Here is a 16,897-nt window from a genome sequence, read left to right on the forward strand (position 1 = left end):
ACGTGCAGTCATATATACGCCCTTGCTTAAATGTCTCCTTTGAAAATGATATGTCTTAGAAAAGACTTAGATGGATAGAAACTGCATAACGAACGCAACGACAAAAATTAAATTACATTGTTAAATTGATGAAACGACATCCCAAATGTACGGTCAGTGGAATTTATATCGGCTTTACATACTTTTTCATATAGTTCAAAATATGCCTAGACACTTCAAACGTATAAAAAAATTATCTGCAATTTTCCCAGTGTTATTATCATTAACATTTAAGGGAATTCTTAATCCAACATAGTGTGGGAAAATGTGGTCGACAACTTTTTTTTTATGTGGTCATCATTTTCAGATTTACCATGCACATATATGACATGCTTGGCCTTTGGGTTCTTTAAAGACCTAACTGAATGGTTCACGTTTTTTTTTTAAATTGCTAGATATTGGAAAAATATTATTATTAATTAATTAATTCATTTCGGTCTTGGGCGAGTCAGCTGACTTCGTTCCAGCTCTCGCTCATCTCGTCCTCAGCAGTTGGTCTATATCCGTACCAAGTGGTCTGCCTTTCTTTCTTCCTCCGAGTGGTGCCTATCTGAAGGCAATGTGTAGATGCCTGGTTTTGTTCATCCGCAGGCCCAGCCACGTTCATCGTTTCTTTTTCACCTCCTTCACCATGCTGTTGATGCCTGTGCACCTTTTAACACCCCCCCCCTTTTTTTTTTTTCTTTGCTTGCAATTCGCTGTATTCAGTAAATTCTGAGAATTCGATGGAGGCATCGCCCATCGAAGTCTCTGAGTCGGCTCTCGATCTTTTTCGTGGAGCTCAACCTATCCTCGTACAACCACTCGCTTTGCTGCCCATCCTGACGTATACACGACTGATTGTTTGCGTACATGTCTTTCAGGATATTGATCATTTTTGGCGGAGATCTGCATACTCCTAGAATTTTCCAGAGCGAGGGGTGATTGATACTATCAAATGCTTTCTCAAAGTTAATTAATGCAGTTTTATGTAAAGCAACGAATTTCATTCAAGTGACTGCTCTGCTAAAGCGCTTAGCAATATTCTCTCATCTGCAAATTGCAGCGTCTTATGGAATATGAAACATCCTCTTACAAAGTATGCGTTTTGCATTTGTTCTCGTACTATTAGATTATATGAATTATAAATTCACGGTTACCACATTTGTCACATAAGTTTGAGGCTAAATCTCCCCTCCGAAGCTTATTCCGCTCTGCCTGGAGAGAACGATTGAAACTGGGCCCAGATACTGATGACCTCCAGTGTCTCGGAGGAGGAGGAGGAGGAGGAGGAGGAGGAGGAGGAGGAGGAGGAAATCGGAGTTTTATCCTGGCAGCAACTAAGGCTATATCATAGCAAAGCAGCCTCCCCTGTAAATAGGTTCCACATGCAGAGAAGAGCGTGCTCTAGACAAGATCTGATCGACCTGTGTACCAAACGCAGGAGCAGGCCATCGTCTTCAGACTACAGTCTGCACCCAACTCTTGGTGTACCTGCACAAGCTGGGGATATCCCACTCAAGTGAATGCCTATGTGAAATTGGAATTCAAACCTCATGTTATCAAAAACTATTTAAATGATCTTCATGTCTCTGATGCAAAAGCCTAGTGATAAAACCTACAATATATCAGCTTATCTGTGACTAAAATGATGACTCATTTTTGCATTTTATTGACAATTAGGCCTAGTAGAAAAAGACTCTACAGTAAATAATACTGATAATGATGTATTTTATTTCAATATTTAGAATAGTATACGCGTTGTTTTTATTTCCCAACTCTAGCTTTAAAAGATCTTTTCTTGAATTATCGATTCTCACAAATTTTGCGGATTTGTTTACCCGAAAGTAAATGAAATCACTCACAGGTGATTAGGTCAAGTTTTAAAGATTCGTCGGTGATGCAAGGGGCCGAACTTTAGAGGCCATTTTATATAGGGACTGTGTCCATCTTTACACCGAGGCTTCTCCAACCGGGGAAGTGGATAGTCGAGTGGTTAGAGCGCTGGCGCTCTGGTTCAATGCCCGAAAAGCACGATAAGCTCGTGGGATTGGGTACCTGACTCCATAGAGGTTTGGGTAAGGTAAGGCAGCGATCGAGCATGCATAGGTGGCCCCGAGAAAAGTGGTCTTTAACACCTCACCCTTCAGCGACCTGAAAAGGTTAGTGGATGACCTTTATCGTTACCTTCTCCAACCGCTAGGTCATATGAAGGTGTGTTCCCGCTACGTCACACAACCGCTTAGTGTATGCAGATAAAACAAGGTGGCTTGTCTGTAAATTTACCTGAGGACTGGTTCACAAAGCACCCCGAAGCCATGCAGGTGATCGTGTTGAAAACTCAGCGTAAAAGATGGGGAGAAGCTCCTATAGTGCAATAAATTATGCAAATCTGCAAGAAGCTTGTGACCTGATATAATGTTCAAATTCCCGTTATAAATGTCCCGAAAAGTCACTTTTCAGAAATCATAAAGAACCATTAAAGGTAAGTAAATAATCATTGCGTACTTTTTGTTTCGCAAAGGATTATTTTTTTTCTAATCACAAGGAATAGTGACAGTTTCTGTTTCTGTGCAGTTTTGTTTACGGAGAGTAAATTCAAGACTTTTGGTAATACATTTTCGGAATGTGATAGATAGGGCACGAATTATTTATATTATTGACAGAATATCTTAGAGCATGTGTCATAAGGTCTGAAATTCAAAATCGAAGTAGCATTAATGTATATCTAGTGAGTCTATTGATATTTAAATTAAAGAACATCTGATGCAGGGGAGATGAGAAAACCAGAGTACCCGACGGCCAGAGAGGAATTCTAAGTCTGGCATCTTTTAACTGCAGTGGTGACAAGTGAGTGTTCTAACCACTACACTACCGGCGACTCTATGATTGGTTTGTTTGGCGGGAGCGTGCTTCCACCTAGAGGTGATCTCCAACTATGAGGAGAGAGGAAGGGGTAGGAAACAGAAAAACCCGGTGAGCAAGTGTCACATACAGAGAGCATCCCTAGACGAGATTTGAACCCAGGGCTTTTCCATGCAGTGATGATAAGCGAGTGTCTTAAACTCTACACTACACGGGGTTTTGTTGTTGTGGAAGGGGAAAGTGCTTCCACATAAACGTGATTTCGTACTGTTGGGGTGAGGTGGATAACACTACCGGCTGATCTGTGGTACTCGCGCCATGACCCATTGTATGATATTTATATGGTCTTTGGTCTTCAAACTTAAGGCCCCGCTCTTCTGTAACCACTGGGCTATCCGTTTATTGTGACTGGAAACTTTTAAGGCTAGATTGCTTACATGAGGGAAGCACACAATTAAATTTTACGTTTCTGACAGGTTAATAGGATAGAGCGTGTCATAAGTACATGCCTAAACATGTGTACCATACATCAAACTTTCCTCCATCCACCTCATCATTTCGCGCAACCTTTAAGTTGGCCTAGCCTTGGGAATAATATATACATAAAACAAACCAAGCTTTCATGTAAGCACACAACTAAGCTGAGGCATTAAGATTGTTGCCCTTTCTTATTATTCTGCTCCTCTACTACCACAAACCGGGCACTACAGATACTACTCTTGGGACTTTCAAAGAAATAAATCCTAAGGTGCGCAATAATTTTTTTCTGTCGTCCTGTAGAGGAACATACGGCGATACGATATGCTGAATACACCCTTCTCGTCTGGTTACCGAAAGTAAACAGAGTTGGGCCTCGTTAGTACTTGGATGGGTGACTGTCTGTAAACACCTGTTGTATTGCATTCTTATTTTATTTAGGGGTATACAGGCACAAGCGTATTTGTGCTTCTAACAACTAGTGATGTGTTTTCATTTACAGATAATGTTCTTGCGTGAGTCAAAGGATAATTTCCGTTATAGGTGTGCACATTATACAGACATTAACGACTAATTGATTGTTTGTTTGAAATAATCATTTTGCATATTATTAGCTTCAGTTGTTATTTATGGTTTGTACTTTGTGCTTTTGCTAAGGCGAGGAAATATAGCCTTGGGGTTGGATTAACCGGGGAATGTTGCGGAGTTTTGGATGAGTTGTTGTAGTCCACATGAGACAGGCACTGAGACAGCTGCAATGCGAAACCAGAAACCGCGACCAACCGAGCGAAGAGTATCGAGTCCACGTACCAGGTCATGGGATGAATAAAGGCTTAATTAACCCATTAAATGTCGCGTTAGATTTGAGTTTATATCATTTGAAAATATGTTAGACATTACCATCCACGTTAACTGAATAAAATAAATTTTTAAAAGTTTTTGAACACCGTTTTCTTTAAAAATGTACTGAAAAAGGTACAATAATTTTTTCGTAGGTCTCGGGATTTTCTTTGATGCATATAACATAAAATATAAATGTGTGAGGGCCACTCTTAGAAAAAGTTATTTATAAATATTTATGCTTTTATATTTTAAGTTATATGCATTGAAGAAAATCCTGAAACCTAACGAAAAAAATCCTTTTACCATTTTCAGTGCATGTCAAATAAAAGTTAAAAAAGATTTTTACTTATTTTATTTTAAACTTTCTAGTCTTTTTGAATTTTTATCGATTTTTTTCGTTTTACTTTGTGAATTTATTCCCTTCTTCAATTCAATATAAACTATATGCAAATTATAAATATGATGACATAAATCTAATTCTCAAAGACAGCCTTTCTTCATAAGTTACCAAACTAATGGCTTGGTTTAGCAGATTACACTATACGGGGAAGAAAGGCACTTGAAAGTACTAGACCTAATTAAAAGCTTTAAGACTTTAAATGGCTCTGTGCCATCAGTTCTTGTGCATTATTCACTGAGCCTAGCAGAGTCTCGTAGAAAGTGCGAATAGTCTGTAGAGCTGAAGCGACCAAAGACCAAGTACGAGAACTCCTGACGGGTAAGATATTGCGCAAGTTATTTCCCATACAGTTGCCGCAAGTGTACAGGATCCGATAAATTAAAAAAAAAAATTGGGGGGGGGGGGGTACTTGTAGACTGTTGTAAATGATTTAACAGTGATTAAGAAATGATTGCAGTGTCATCAGAAATGAGAAACTGGTATTTCGGACCTCTAGAGCAATGGGAAGTGGGTAGAAAATTGATTACAAAATTCCAAAGTAATGGAGACAGTCAATAGATTGCATCTTTGAATATAGAGTAATCTCTATGATAAAAAGACATACAATTTAAGAAAAGTTTGGCATTCTATAGACAGTTGAATATGTACTGCTAGCCTTTTTATGTTTAACATGTATTGTCTAAAGTAATGCATTAATTTTTTGCAATGTTCATATTGATCATTTAGCAGACCACATTGAAAAATATTATTTAACTTATTTGATATTTGATATATAAAGGTAATGGTCAAAGATATTTAAATTTTAATGCTTTTTTTTGGTGTGGTAAGTGTTTGTTCACTCTCGTATAGTTGATATACCACAAGTTTACATTTGCAATACATTTGCATTTGATTAATGAGTTTTTCCAACAAACAAAAACATCAAAGCAGAAGAGCACCTATATAATATAAGCCCTCCGCATAGTAAGAGTTAATCACAGTCAACCTCTCTGGCGCGTTCCTTTGACTTTCAGATCAGATTATGTTATTTACAGCTGGAATCCCGCCAGACATAAAACTGCTTTCAAATGCACTCCAAGATTATTTTTTTTTTGTTATTATGTTTTCTTGCCTTTATATAGCAATTAAAGGCGTCATTCAACGAGGTCAGTCAGGTACCACGAATTTTAAAAAAATTCATGACACACTATATAATTCGATCTGAGGATCTGAGGATTTTTCTTTTCTTTTTCAATCCTTTATATTTACATTTCTGTCCGTATTTCTTCCTCATGGTGAGCAGACGCGTCCCATTTGGCCTTACTCTGCACTTTCACAGGTTGTCACGGCAACTGGCTAGCTTACTCCTGCATGGTAGTCTGCAAGCCAACTTTACCTGACTAAAGCAAACCTGCTCAAACTTGTCATACAACGTTTCTAAACTGAATTCCCAAGACTGCAATTACTCCAGCTACGGAAAAGCGAACCCAGTCTTTAAATCCGTTTCTGATGGAGCTAAGGCGGTCGACACTAGTCATGACGGTGTGCTAGTGCTGAATGTTCGAATAACCTTCGACACATTGAGTTGGCGTGTAGTGTAGCAAAGGACACAACCCAAAGGCGAAGGAAAGGGTGGTAAGTTGAAAATTCTGTTTCTTCACTTGCTCCGTCTGACATTATAACCGCCTCCTTCCCCAAGACACACACACACGAGAGAGAGAGAAAGAAAAAAACTTTAATATGTGACCTGACCCCTCTGGGCCATTCACAAAACAAACACTTAACTGTTACACTTGACGCCCCGATCTTCGGATAGGAGCGACACCAAAGCAAACTTATGTGCTCCCATGCTATTTTACCGGAACGAGCAACTAAAGCTTCGCCAAGGACAGTCACAGTCTATTTGCCACGCTATTCTTTCTCGTTCACGTGTAAAACTCTAATGTGTCGTGTCTAATTGCCCACACGATTTTTTTTCGCTATTCTTGTTGGTCGCTACTCACAACACCTCAAGTAATGATTGTACACTACACGTCTCTTGGTATGCACATGTAAATACTTGTGTTTACGAGCATGCTGTTTCTTTTCAAGGGCAACTATTGTAGAAAGATGATCTACGAGCAGCGTTAGCAGTAATCTTAAGTACTACTTTCAATAATAAAAGCATCTTAAGCATAGTCACCTTTGACAGATATGATCTATGAAAATCAGTTATATGTCAGTGAGGCTCTCAGATGACAGAGACATTACCCATAAAAATCTTTCAAAGTCAGTTTGTTTTTTTGTTTTTTTTTAAATTTTTCCAAGGGAAAAGTAAGAGGAAAAGTATGACTGTTTGGTCCATGGAAGCTAGTGATTAGTAACATTATTACTAAGTCTAAGCCTAACTATAATCTTAGCTTCTGCTAATGTATACTACTTTTCTTAAAAAATGTTCAGCCTACAAGTTAAGAATTAGTTAAAGTTGCATAATTGATTAGTGTTACCATCCATAACTAGTCCATGATCTGTGTCATTGATCTGTAAACAGAGGTGTCATAACACAGTCATTTACACAACTCCTCCACATAAAGATTGTTAAGATTATCTCCATAAATTTTTCAATCCTCACTTCAAAACAGAGAGGGATGCACCCCATAAAACACATTTTTCAAGTAGTAGCTGAGCACACATTTTGCACACTATGCAGCTTTCAAGAATGTTTGCAATAGAGAGAAAGTTTGTCCGAGACATTAGAAGGGAAGCACTTAACTAGTACTGATTAATGTTATCTTATTCTCATCATCCTTTCATTATAATACTGAACATTGCCAGCAGTTCACTCACTTTTTATTTGATTCACTGTTTGTTTGTTTATTTTTTGCTATTTAAATTACACCAAATGTATCTATTTAATTAGCATCCTTGATACATAAGGAGAAAGAAATCCAAAGGCAAATACAATCTTTATTTTATTTCATTTTGTTTATTTATTTATTTATTTTTGCTTTTAGCAGTTTGTTACAGCATTTTGGTTAAGCATTGACTGGTTGCATTGACGGAGGAAAATGCATATTTCTTCATGATGACTTTTGCACCATTAAGGGGGTAGAGTTGATGGTTTGATTAAGGGTATAGAGAAGAAATTGTTATTGTCAACATGGTATAGCATGTTTTAGTGTTTGTTTCCTTGGTACCCTACAAGCTTGCATGATGTAGGTCCATTTTTATATGCCTGCTAGTTTGTACATTGTTTTTTAGAGTGAAGAAAAAAATAACCAATTTTTTTTTTTGCACAAATTCTGAAAACTACCAATAGCAGCGGTACTGGGAGAACTTTTTAGAGTAGTTTGACTTTTTCTTTCCTCATCTCCTGGCACAGTTGCTGTTGTGACAATCCTCACAGCCCACTGCATTCTTATCATAGCTTTCTTTCATATGTAAATTTTATCAACTTCTCAAATGCATGACCTAGCTCTGCTAAATAGCAGTCATGCACCATTTAATCCTTTGCCTCTCCTCCCAGACATAATTATTGTAAATCTTGCTGCATGTTTTGTCAGTAAATCGTTTCAGGGTTAGGTAGTGGTGAATACTCTCAAACTTTTTAACTGACCTAGGTGTAAGGCACTCAAAAGTATTTATGAAATACTCGGGAGCATGCTATGGAACAGCCTTCCTCTCCATGTTAAGCAACTGAACTCCCTGAAATGCTTTTGACGCCATCTACCTAAATACATTCAGGAAAACTAGATGAGGCCTCTAGAGATACCTCCCAACTCCAGGAAACCTTGTAAATATATGTTTTTCTTAACCACCACTTTTGTACATATTCACCTCTTACTCTCCTTTGATACCTTACCTTATGTTTACTACTAATTATTGTTATAGTACTTAAATTAGTTTCTTTTTCCCCATAAAGGGCGAGGACTAAATGGAAAAAAATGTCTTGCTTATTTTACTTCTCGTTAATGAATAATTGTCATTGTCCCTCTTTTATTCTTGCACGACCACGACACTGCCTTATTCTCATGAGGTCAGCATGTGTTTATTGTTATAACATAGGTTTCCCACCTGAGCCTCTCAAATCTGCCAGTTCGAGCGTCACCAAAATTCTCTCAAGCCAGTCGTCTCGCTAGCGACTGGAGAAGAAAGCAGCGTTAATGAAACGGCTCTGCGATTCCCCGTCTGTCGCTCACGGGGCGTCATGGCGCTCGCGTCACACCCCAAGGACGTTAAGCTCCACGGCAAGGACTCTCCGTCGTTTCCAGGAATCTTGTCGGACTCGTCCTCGTCCGTGGCGTCAGAAGGTGTGACGGAGTCCGTGACGTCCTCGGAGTCTGTGGCGGGAGCGACCTCGTCGTCCCTCCCGCCGGCGCCGGACGGGGGTGGGGATGGTTCGTGCTGCTGGGCGCCTTTGTCATCAATATCGTTGTGGGCGGCACCTCCTTCTCATTCGGCGTCATGTACGTGCACCTGCTGAAGGAGTTCCAGCAGAGCAAGAGCGCCACAGCCTGGGTGGCCTCCATCTTGTACTGCGTGTCCTTGCTGCTGGGCCCAGTGGCCAGCACGCTTACGGTCCGCTTCGGGCTGCGCAAGGTCACAATCGCTGCGGGGCTGGTCACCACCGCCGGCTTCCTGGCCAGCGCTCTCGCACCCTCCCTGTGGGTGCTATACTTCACCTTCGGTGTAGTGGTGGGGGCCGGCTTCGCCGTGTGTGACGTCACGGCCTCTGTGGCGGTGGCCTACTACTTCCGGAAGCGGCGCGCGCTGGCTACGGGGTTGTCTGAGTGCGGCACGGGTATCGGCACCTTCGCCTTTCCTCCGCTGTGCGAGGCACTGGTGGACACCTACGGCTGGCGCGGCGCCTTTGTCCTCATGGGCGGCATCGCTCTGCACGTAACCGTCTGCGGGGCGCTCTTCCGCCCGCTGGACGCCTTCGACCGCCTAGCTGGCTCGCCTGTCGTCTGGATACTCCGCCTCCTGGCCCAGAGCAGATCAGTGACTCTGCGTCGCTAACATGCTGCGAGGACGGGAAAGTGATCATCCGGGCACGGTCACAGCTGGTTTTGCCCACATTTTGTGTCACTGACAGCGATCGCAACTTGCTCGAAGTCTCAGCAGGAGTCCCCCAGGTGCCTAGGACCGTTGCCAAGCCAAGGACTACTTTGCACGGGTACCTGATCACCAGAAATCTTGCTGGTACCAACAGGAGAGTCGCCGGCGACATGACATGGAGGAAGATGATGTCAAAGAGTTTCCCTGTTGTAAACCATTCAAGTCGCCCTCCTGATAGCACCGAGAAAAGAAAATGTCAACAAAAGTTTCGGTCAGAGTACCTTTCTTTAAACGACATGAAGGTTATGTCTGTGTCTGAAGCGGGAGACAGCGGTGTAAATGAGTCTCCGAGACGCATTCTGATCAAATGCCTTCCGCCAACAGAAAACGGCTTTTCAAGTCCACGCCAGGCTTACACCTTCGTGTCAGACAAGGCGGTGAGCACTGTGGAGGCGAAGGGTGGAACCGAGGTGACACGTAAACAAGCTTTTCCAGGAGGGGACGCCGATTTGGGTGTGTCTCCCAGTTGCAACAATGTCGATGCCCCTGCTGCCGGACCCTGATGTCATTTTTCGCCATTGCACGTCACTACCCATGACGGCCAGCTGTCCCGAGCTGCACTTCGGCCGTGCCGACAGCGTTTCTGACCAGACATCATCTCAGAAGTACTCTGTGTGTCTCTCCAAGGCGAAGGACTTGCTTAAGGCCGCTTTCGACAAGGAGATCCTCAGACACTCGCCATTTCTACTGTTCACCGCTTCTAACTTCCTGATGTACTTCTGGGGCGATGTCCCCTACCTGTTCGCGAATGACTTTGCCCTGGAGAGAGGCGTGCCCGACACCCAGGCCAGTTTCCTCATCTCCATCATCGGAATCGTCAATACAGTGGGGCAGGTAAGAGTTCTGTAACCGACCACAACCTTCGAAGGCAAGGGGTGACTTTTGCTGTGCAGTTCGATAGGCTCTGTCTGTGTAGGATGATTAGCCTCTTGCTCCTTTCTTTGAATATGAGGTTAGCCAATCTCTACACTTATTGGGTATTAGAGAGGTGCACTTTTTTCTAATGATTTATAATTACCTTTACCCAGTACAAAATATTATTTCCCCTAACTCTGGGTGAATACTTCTGTTCTTGGGATGCCCGCCTGCATCTGTCACCATGATCAGAAAGAGGTCAACGTGAAGATTGCACGTGGATACGTTTACTTTGCAAAGGCCTTAAACAATGCTGAGATCTGTTAAGTAGGTATATGTGGGAATATCTACTTTGGAAAATAATACATTTTACTGAGCTTAACCCATTCTTTACCCTAGGAAGAAGATAAGCCTGTCGTCTGTAAGATCGCAAGCCTGTTAAATGAAACGGTCTGAATAGAGCAGTGGTTAGTCTCTTTTGTCACCCTTTACAGAAAATTGTAAGGTTCTGGGTAAAGATTTCTTTCATAGAGGCTGGGTTGGAAGCGGGATACACACGGCTCTCTAGGAGTAGCACTTGTTCACGGGAATAGCCATCAGGTAACTGCTATTTCACCAGTCCTTCAGCACAACTTTGCTCCTTAGTGCGGAAGCACCACCAGGTAGACACACTTTCCTGTCCAATCAACCAAGCATTTCTAGAAAGCTTCCAAAGGACAAGTTCCGTTTAAATTCAGATATACCCATCATTGGTTAAATAATTTTCTATCTCCCCTTTCATAAAACGACCCGGTAATAAATTTGCAAAATGTGGTGATGTTGTGCAAGATTATTTCGATGTTTGTGCAGGTTATCTATGGCGTGATCGGCGACACCAGCTGCAACCTCACCGTTGTCTTCGGAGTGTCGGTCGTGGCGTCAGGCGTGGTGGTGGTGCTGCTGCCTTTCGCAGAGTCCTACTGGTTCATGGCTGTACTCTGTGGTCTCTACGGCTTCTTCGACGCTGCTTGCTATGCCCTCATCACCGCCATTCTGGTCAGTTACGTCGGACTGGACAAGCTGGCCCACGCCTATGGCCTTGTCATGATGGGCAAGGGTCTTGCTAACCTCGGGGGCCCTCCCGTGGCGGGCAAGTTATCATTTTTTTCATCTTTCGAGTTTGTAAATGTATTTTCCGAAAGCCTTAGATATTTCACTAAGGATATGTGGTGTTAATAGAACAAAGGCAAATACAACATCAATATCACATATAAATGCTTTAGAATTTTATGTTAGTCTTAATCTTAGACGATGTAAAAGCATTTTTAATGGACAAGTCGTTTATGCTGTTGGGTGGCCTTTTTGGTCAGTTGTGCGATCTCAGGAGGTTGGCTTGTTATTTTCACTGCTGTACAGGATGGCTGACCGATGAGACCAGCTACACCGTGGCTTTCTCTGTGGGTGGAAGCATCATCATCCTCTCGGGCCTCATCCTCTTTCCCTCCTACATCGTCGGGGTGTGCCGTCGTCATCGTTCTGGGACGTCGTGACCACGAGGGTGGGGCTGACGTGGTCACGTGGCAGGACGCTGGGTGTGGCAAGCCCTTGGTTAAGGAAATAATGGTGGGGACGCCGAATGCAGTGTGAAGAAAGGGATTACCTTTGATGAACGACTACCGGAGCAACAAAACAAACTAAACAAAAAAGTACCAGAACGCTGAATAATTCTTGCAGATTTGGTACCAGTGATGGTACTAATAGTATAGTAAAACCTCCTTATTAACACCTTCCTTATTTCGACCCTTTCTTAGATACGATCCAGACATTTTTCCACGGACGTATTTTGGAATGTACACGTCATCTATTTCGACTTCCCCGCCATAGCGACTTACGACTTACAAAAGCTTGTGCTCGATTCCGGCTTTTTACAGATATCGTGTGTTGAAAAAAATAAACAGTACATTTTAAAATAGACTGCTTCTGACGACCGTTGGCCCCAGATTGCAGCTTTTTGCAGAAATAACGTAAAATAAATTTAAGTACATATTAAACGAGACTGCAAGTTCTTTGGGTCCACGGTCATTTGGACCTAAAACCAAATCGACCACTCTCCTTTAATCGAATCGACCCCATCATGACCTCGGCCTACGTAAGACTACATAGTCCCAACACCGACAGTCGAATTGACCCAGTATAGTATGGCTGAACCAATTGGGTCGTATTGGGTCGAAATGACCAAATGGAATTTGGCAAGTCTTAATGAGGTTTTACTCTAGTAATTATTACATAGAGACTTTCGTTTACTGGGGGCACTCGCGCACAATCGAAGCGAATTGCATTTAATCCTCTCAATACACCAGTATCCAGTTTCGAGGTGACCATATTTCGCAGAGGCATGGAATCAGTAATTATTTAGAAACCACAAGCTGAATAGTTAGTGAGAAAGCTGAAACACCTGACTAACATTTGCATGTGGAAGCAAACAGACTACTTACTTCTGGATGAAAAAAGTAAAATCTTTTGATTATAGAACAGAAACAATTTACTTTGCAAGAAAAGCTTATGTCTAAAATCTCGTAAACGATCGGTTTCACGAAAGGAGTCGGATGTAAGATTTCGCTAAATAGCCAGTCATAGCTTGCTAAAGTATTTATAACATATGTATCAACGACACTGGATACAGGTCTATTGCTTATTTATAATTTAACTTAAAAGTATTCCTACAATCGGGGAAACAGTTTGTTATCAATGCTTATATGATAATCTGAGAATGTCAGCTGTTTTATAACATTGATCTCAGCTTTAAAGATTTTTCTGGAATTTTAATTTTTTTTATTCCAGTCAAGCTTTACATAGTTACGATAACTGCATCATGCATTTATAGCAGAAGTGATATAATCCCAAACACATTTTCCGTCACACCTGTAGCTGATGTTTTGAGCCTATGCACCGTGCATAAAACTGTTTGTTTTCTGTACAGTGTACATATACATGCAGTCTTTCTACAAGATCGTCTGTGCCTGGAGTTTGACATCATTTTACACCATTGTTTGTGTACTGTGATACGAATTTGATAGTAAAGCTTTTTTTAATTTTTACAAAATTTCATCTGAAGTAGAAGAAGAGCACATCCAAAACCATCTTTTGTTGAATTCTGTAAAAAAAAAATCTAGTCTTTGCGTGCAAATAATCATTAGCCCCTCCTTAACATTCTAGAACTGGGTCTAGTGACTCATGTCCATGTGCAATTACAATTACCTCTGATTGTCGTTAGTTTGAGTTCATTGCAAACCGACAGTTGCACAGTCTGCATTCAAAGCCTGTTATTTTCAACAAAGAAAATGGTTTGTTTATTTATTTGTTTATACGCTACGTCGTTTCATAACATCCTGACATATGTATATATATTGTTGCTGTCCTTGTAGATTGCTTAAAGATTTTGAAATTCCATTTCTTTCTGGTGAAGTCCAGAATGACTCTTTAATGGCTTGATCTGTTTTCTGAACCGTTGTAGATACCTGAAAGCGGTAAGGACTAGATTTATCTCAGACATCGAAGATAGCATCTGAACATAAAACGAACCAAAGAAATCCCATGTCCTCTTCCAAGGAAAATGCCAACGATTTTTCCCACCCCCATACTTTCCAGTAACATTGTTATTGAATGTATTATTAATCGGCGTGTGCCTTGGAGTGCATGAGAATTTTATCAATTTTTAAATTTTTAGTTTGTAAATGTTTGCAAATATTGTTCCATTCCTTGTATACTTTCCATAGGTGTGAAGTTAGGTATGGGATTGTTGCCACAGTAGTGTGGCCAGTTGTTTGGGACTGTTTGCTGTTTGATGTAAAACAATTTACACAATTTATTTCAGAGACAGAACAAACAGTTTTTACGCTGTTTCATTGACTCATAATTTATTATAAAAAAATGTTCTTCCAGCACGGGATATTTTTTCATAGATGTGTACTGCCTGAACTGGTTCACAAAAATATGAAATTTACTACCTTAATTAGGGGTAACTATATTTTGTAACTGAATTTACGTGGAGTGTTTCAAACATTTTTATCAGTAGTCCGTACAAATCTCGGATACAGAGAGTTATATCTGTGACTGTTGATACCGAAGCTGATTCTGTGTTGCCAGTGTAATGAAAGATGCTACTTATCTTTATAAGATCATTAATTCAAGAGTAGTTGTTTTTTGCACTTAAAAAAGTCTTCTTACCTCCACATCTTCTACTAAATGTATGACTACAGTTGACAAACTTCCATGTGGCAATCATATACAAACCGCTATTATGGGTGGGGGGATGGGTAGAAGGGTGGCACCAAAATAATATTGTAAATGGGACTTTTTGGCAGAATCTCTGCAAAGCCCTTACGAAGTACAGTTATTCACGACTTACTCGTGTTCAAAGTACGCGAATGTAAAATAACGTGTTTGAAATATTTTGCAAAAATAAACTAAAAATTTTAAAAAAATGTAAACTGAAAAAACTTCGGCTTGCAGAAATACTGTGCTTGAGTCTCTATTTACTACTGAGTGTCAGTTAAATCCTTTTCTCTTTCTCCGAAGGTTCGTATCTTCACGGATGTTTGTAATCGCTAGCGATTTCTACTGATATTTATTGATATCACGCTGATAGTAAAAGCCCGCTAGGAAGAGGGAGGAGGGCTTGCTTGTGATTGAAGTTCAGTTTGCCTTTGTCATCTCATTAAGATGTCTGATGTTTTTACTTTACTTTGTACCTGTTGTCAAAGTGTCACAATATTGCACAAGTGTAGCTAAAGAGGGAAACAGTTCAACTGATCCAAAGCGGGTTCTAAAGTCTACATCTTCAGTACAAACGCTGGAAATGCTGGCTTGATATGAGAACTGAACTTGGTATGAGTGACAGTCTTGAAAAGATCAAATGGAATGCGGTAGTAGGCAACATGTGGTCATTATTATTTATAAGAAAACATTTGTCACTTTGCACGGATTTCTAAATTATGCAAATCTTTCTCGAATGCATCCCTTGTATAAATTGTCGAGTCACCCGTAGAACGTATTGGTGAGCATGTAGACTAATACGTGTTTTTGCAAGATAGAGGTGGGAAAGGGGAGGTGGGATGAGAGAAGAAGTGGACTTGGTAGTTGATAGCAGTAGTGGTTTCAGCCTTCACAAGAAGCTGCATTCCAAAGGTTCGGGTTGTGTCCAGTCTAGTGGCCAACTGCTTTATATAGCCTACTTGCAAATGAGAGTGTGTGTGGGGGGAGTGTATATATTTACAAGAGAGCATACAAATATATGCAGTGAGGCCTCTACTTACGAACGTTCGAGCTACGAACTTAAATACATACGAACAAAGTTGTCCTCAAACCACGAATGTGTATTACTGGACTGCTTGCAACTGATTCCCCCCATCCCCCAGTTAACTACTAAAACGAGGCTGGTGTATACAAAGCTTCCGGTTTTAGTCACATTTATTTTTTAGGCTCGCCGAGACTAACAGCGGAGAACTTCGCAAGAGGCTAAGCGTTGGTCTCGGCAGACAGACAGCAGTCCACCTGTACACATCCGTACTCAAGCTCAGAAGTAGTTTGTAAGGATTGTCGTCAAGTTTAAAGTTGGCGCGTAAGGATAGTTCGCATGTCCAGCGAGTGGTCTGATTTTAACTATTATAAACTTATTTTATACCTGTACTGTAGTTATAAACTTTATTTCATGTACATGAAGGTTGTTCAAGCAAATTAAAACAACCGAAAACTATTGTTTATATCGGTAAGTCTAAAAGAAGAACTGCTTGTACATGTACTGTACTGTAATCACAACAAACGTCCGTCCCAGTACCGACTAACAACAGACTGCCTCCTAGAACGGAACCTGTTCGTAAGAAGGGGACACACTGTCTACTATGTACTACATGCTGATAATGTCTGTTTTCATAACTTAAACAAATAAAATGATCGGGAGAGTGCTAACTTGAACAAAGGCTGTAAATTTAAAACTAAAAAAGTATTGAGTAAAATCACCTGGATGTAGTGATCTGATTGTATTTTAATTATTGTATACAGTTTGAAATTTAGTACATTTTGTCTCCTTAAATAAACACTTACCCAAATATACACTCAGGAAAAGAGAATGGAAACGATGTTATTTTGTGCGTGCATACGTGTGTGTGTGGCATGCAGCTCACTCAGTCTTGTGCCAGGAAATCCCCCCCTTGATTGACCTGGGGGCGTAAAAGGAAGGAAAGCGTTGGGTTACACCGTTACACCTTCAACATTCCGTGTCCATGACAGTTCTCTGCCCCTACACCCGTTACCCCTTTTAGGTTTGCTTAGCTTTTGTTCCGAGTACTTGTTGAAAGAGAAATGGGGGAACTTTTTACAACCGGC

General features: G+C 40.9%; 1 protein-coding gene and 1 long non-coding RNA gene across 2 annotated transcripts; both read left to right on the plus strand.

The window, feature by feature from the left end:
• The first annotated feature begins 1,751 nt into the window (after positions 1–1,751).
• On the plus strand, positions 1,752–4,355 carry LOC112562909. Its single transcript, XR_003098941.1, has 3 exons — positions 1,752–2,503; positions 2,791–2,868; positions 3,664–4,355. It is a non-coding gene; the product is annotated as an uncharacterized LOC112562909 (long non-coding RNA).
• A 1,521-nt stretch (positions 4,356–5,876) lies between these two features.
• Positions 5,877–16,641, plus strand: LOC112573566 (monocarboxylate transporter 12-like). The gene is made up of 5 exons (XM_025254462.1): positions 5,877–6,217; positions 8,627–9,578; positions 10,098–10,513; positions 11,384–11,663; positions 11,930–16,641. The coding sequence occupies exons 2-5, from the start codon at positions 9,026–9,028 to the stop codon at positions 12,061–12,063; spliced, it is 1,383 nt and encodes a 460-aa protein (XP_025110247.1). The 5' UTR covers positions 5,877–6,217; positions 8,627–9,025; the 3' UTR covers positions 12,064–16,641.
• The last annotated feature ends 256 nt before the right edge of the window (positions 16,642–16,897 follow it).

Source organism: Pomacea canaliculata, linkage group LG1 (assembly GCF_003073045.1).
Source record: "Pomacea canaliculata isolate SZHN2017 linkage group LG1, ASM307304v1, whole genome shotgun sequence".
Classification (NCBI taxonomy): domain Eukaryota; kingdom Metazoa; phylum Mollusca; class Gastropoda; order Architaenioglossa; family Ampullariidae; genus Pomacea; species Pomacea canaliculata.

Bases quoted from the DNA above. Each gene is read 5' to 3' on its own strand.
- LOC112573566 (XM_025254462.1), top strand. From the start codon at position 9,026: ATGTACGTGCACCTGCTGAAGGAGTTCCAGCAGAGCAAGAGCGCCACA. The intron at 9,579-10,097 runs AACATGCTGCGA...CGAGGTGACACG, and splicing joins ATCAGTGACTCTGCGTCGCT to TAAACAAGCTTTTCCAGGAG. The intron at 11,664-11,929 runs GCAAGTTATCAT...ACTGCTGTACAG, and splicing joins CGGGGGCCCTCCCGTGGCGG to GATGGCTGACCGATGAGACC.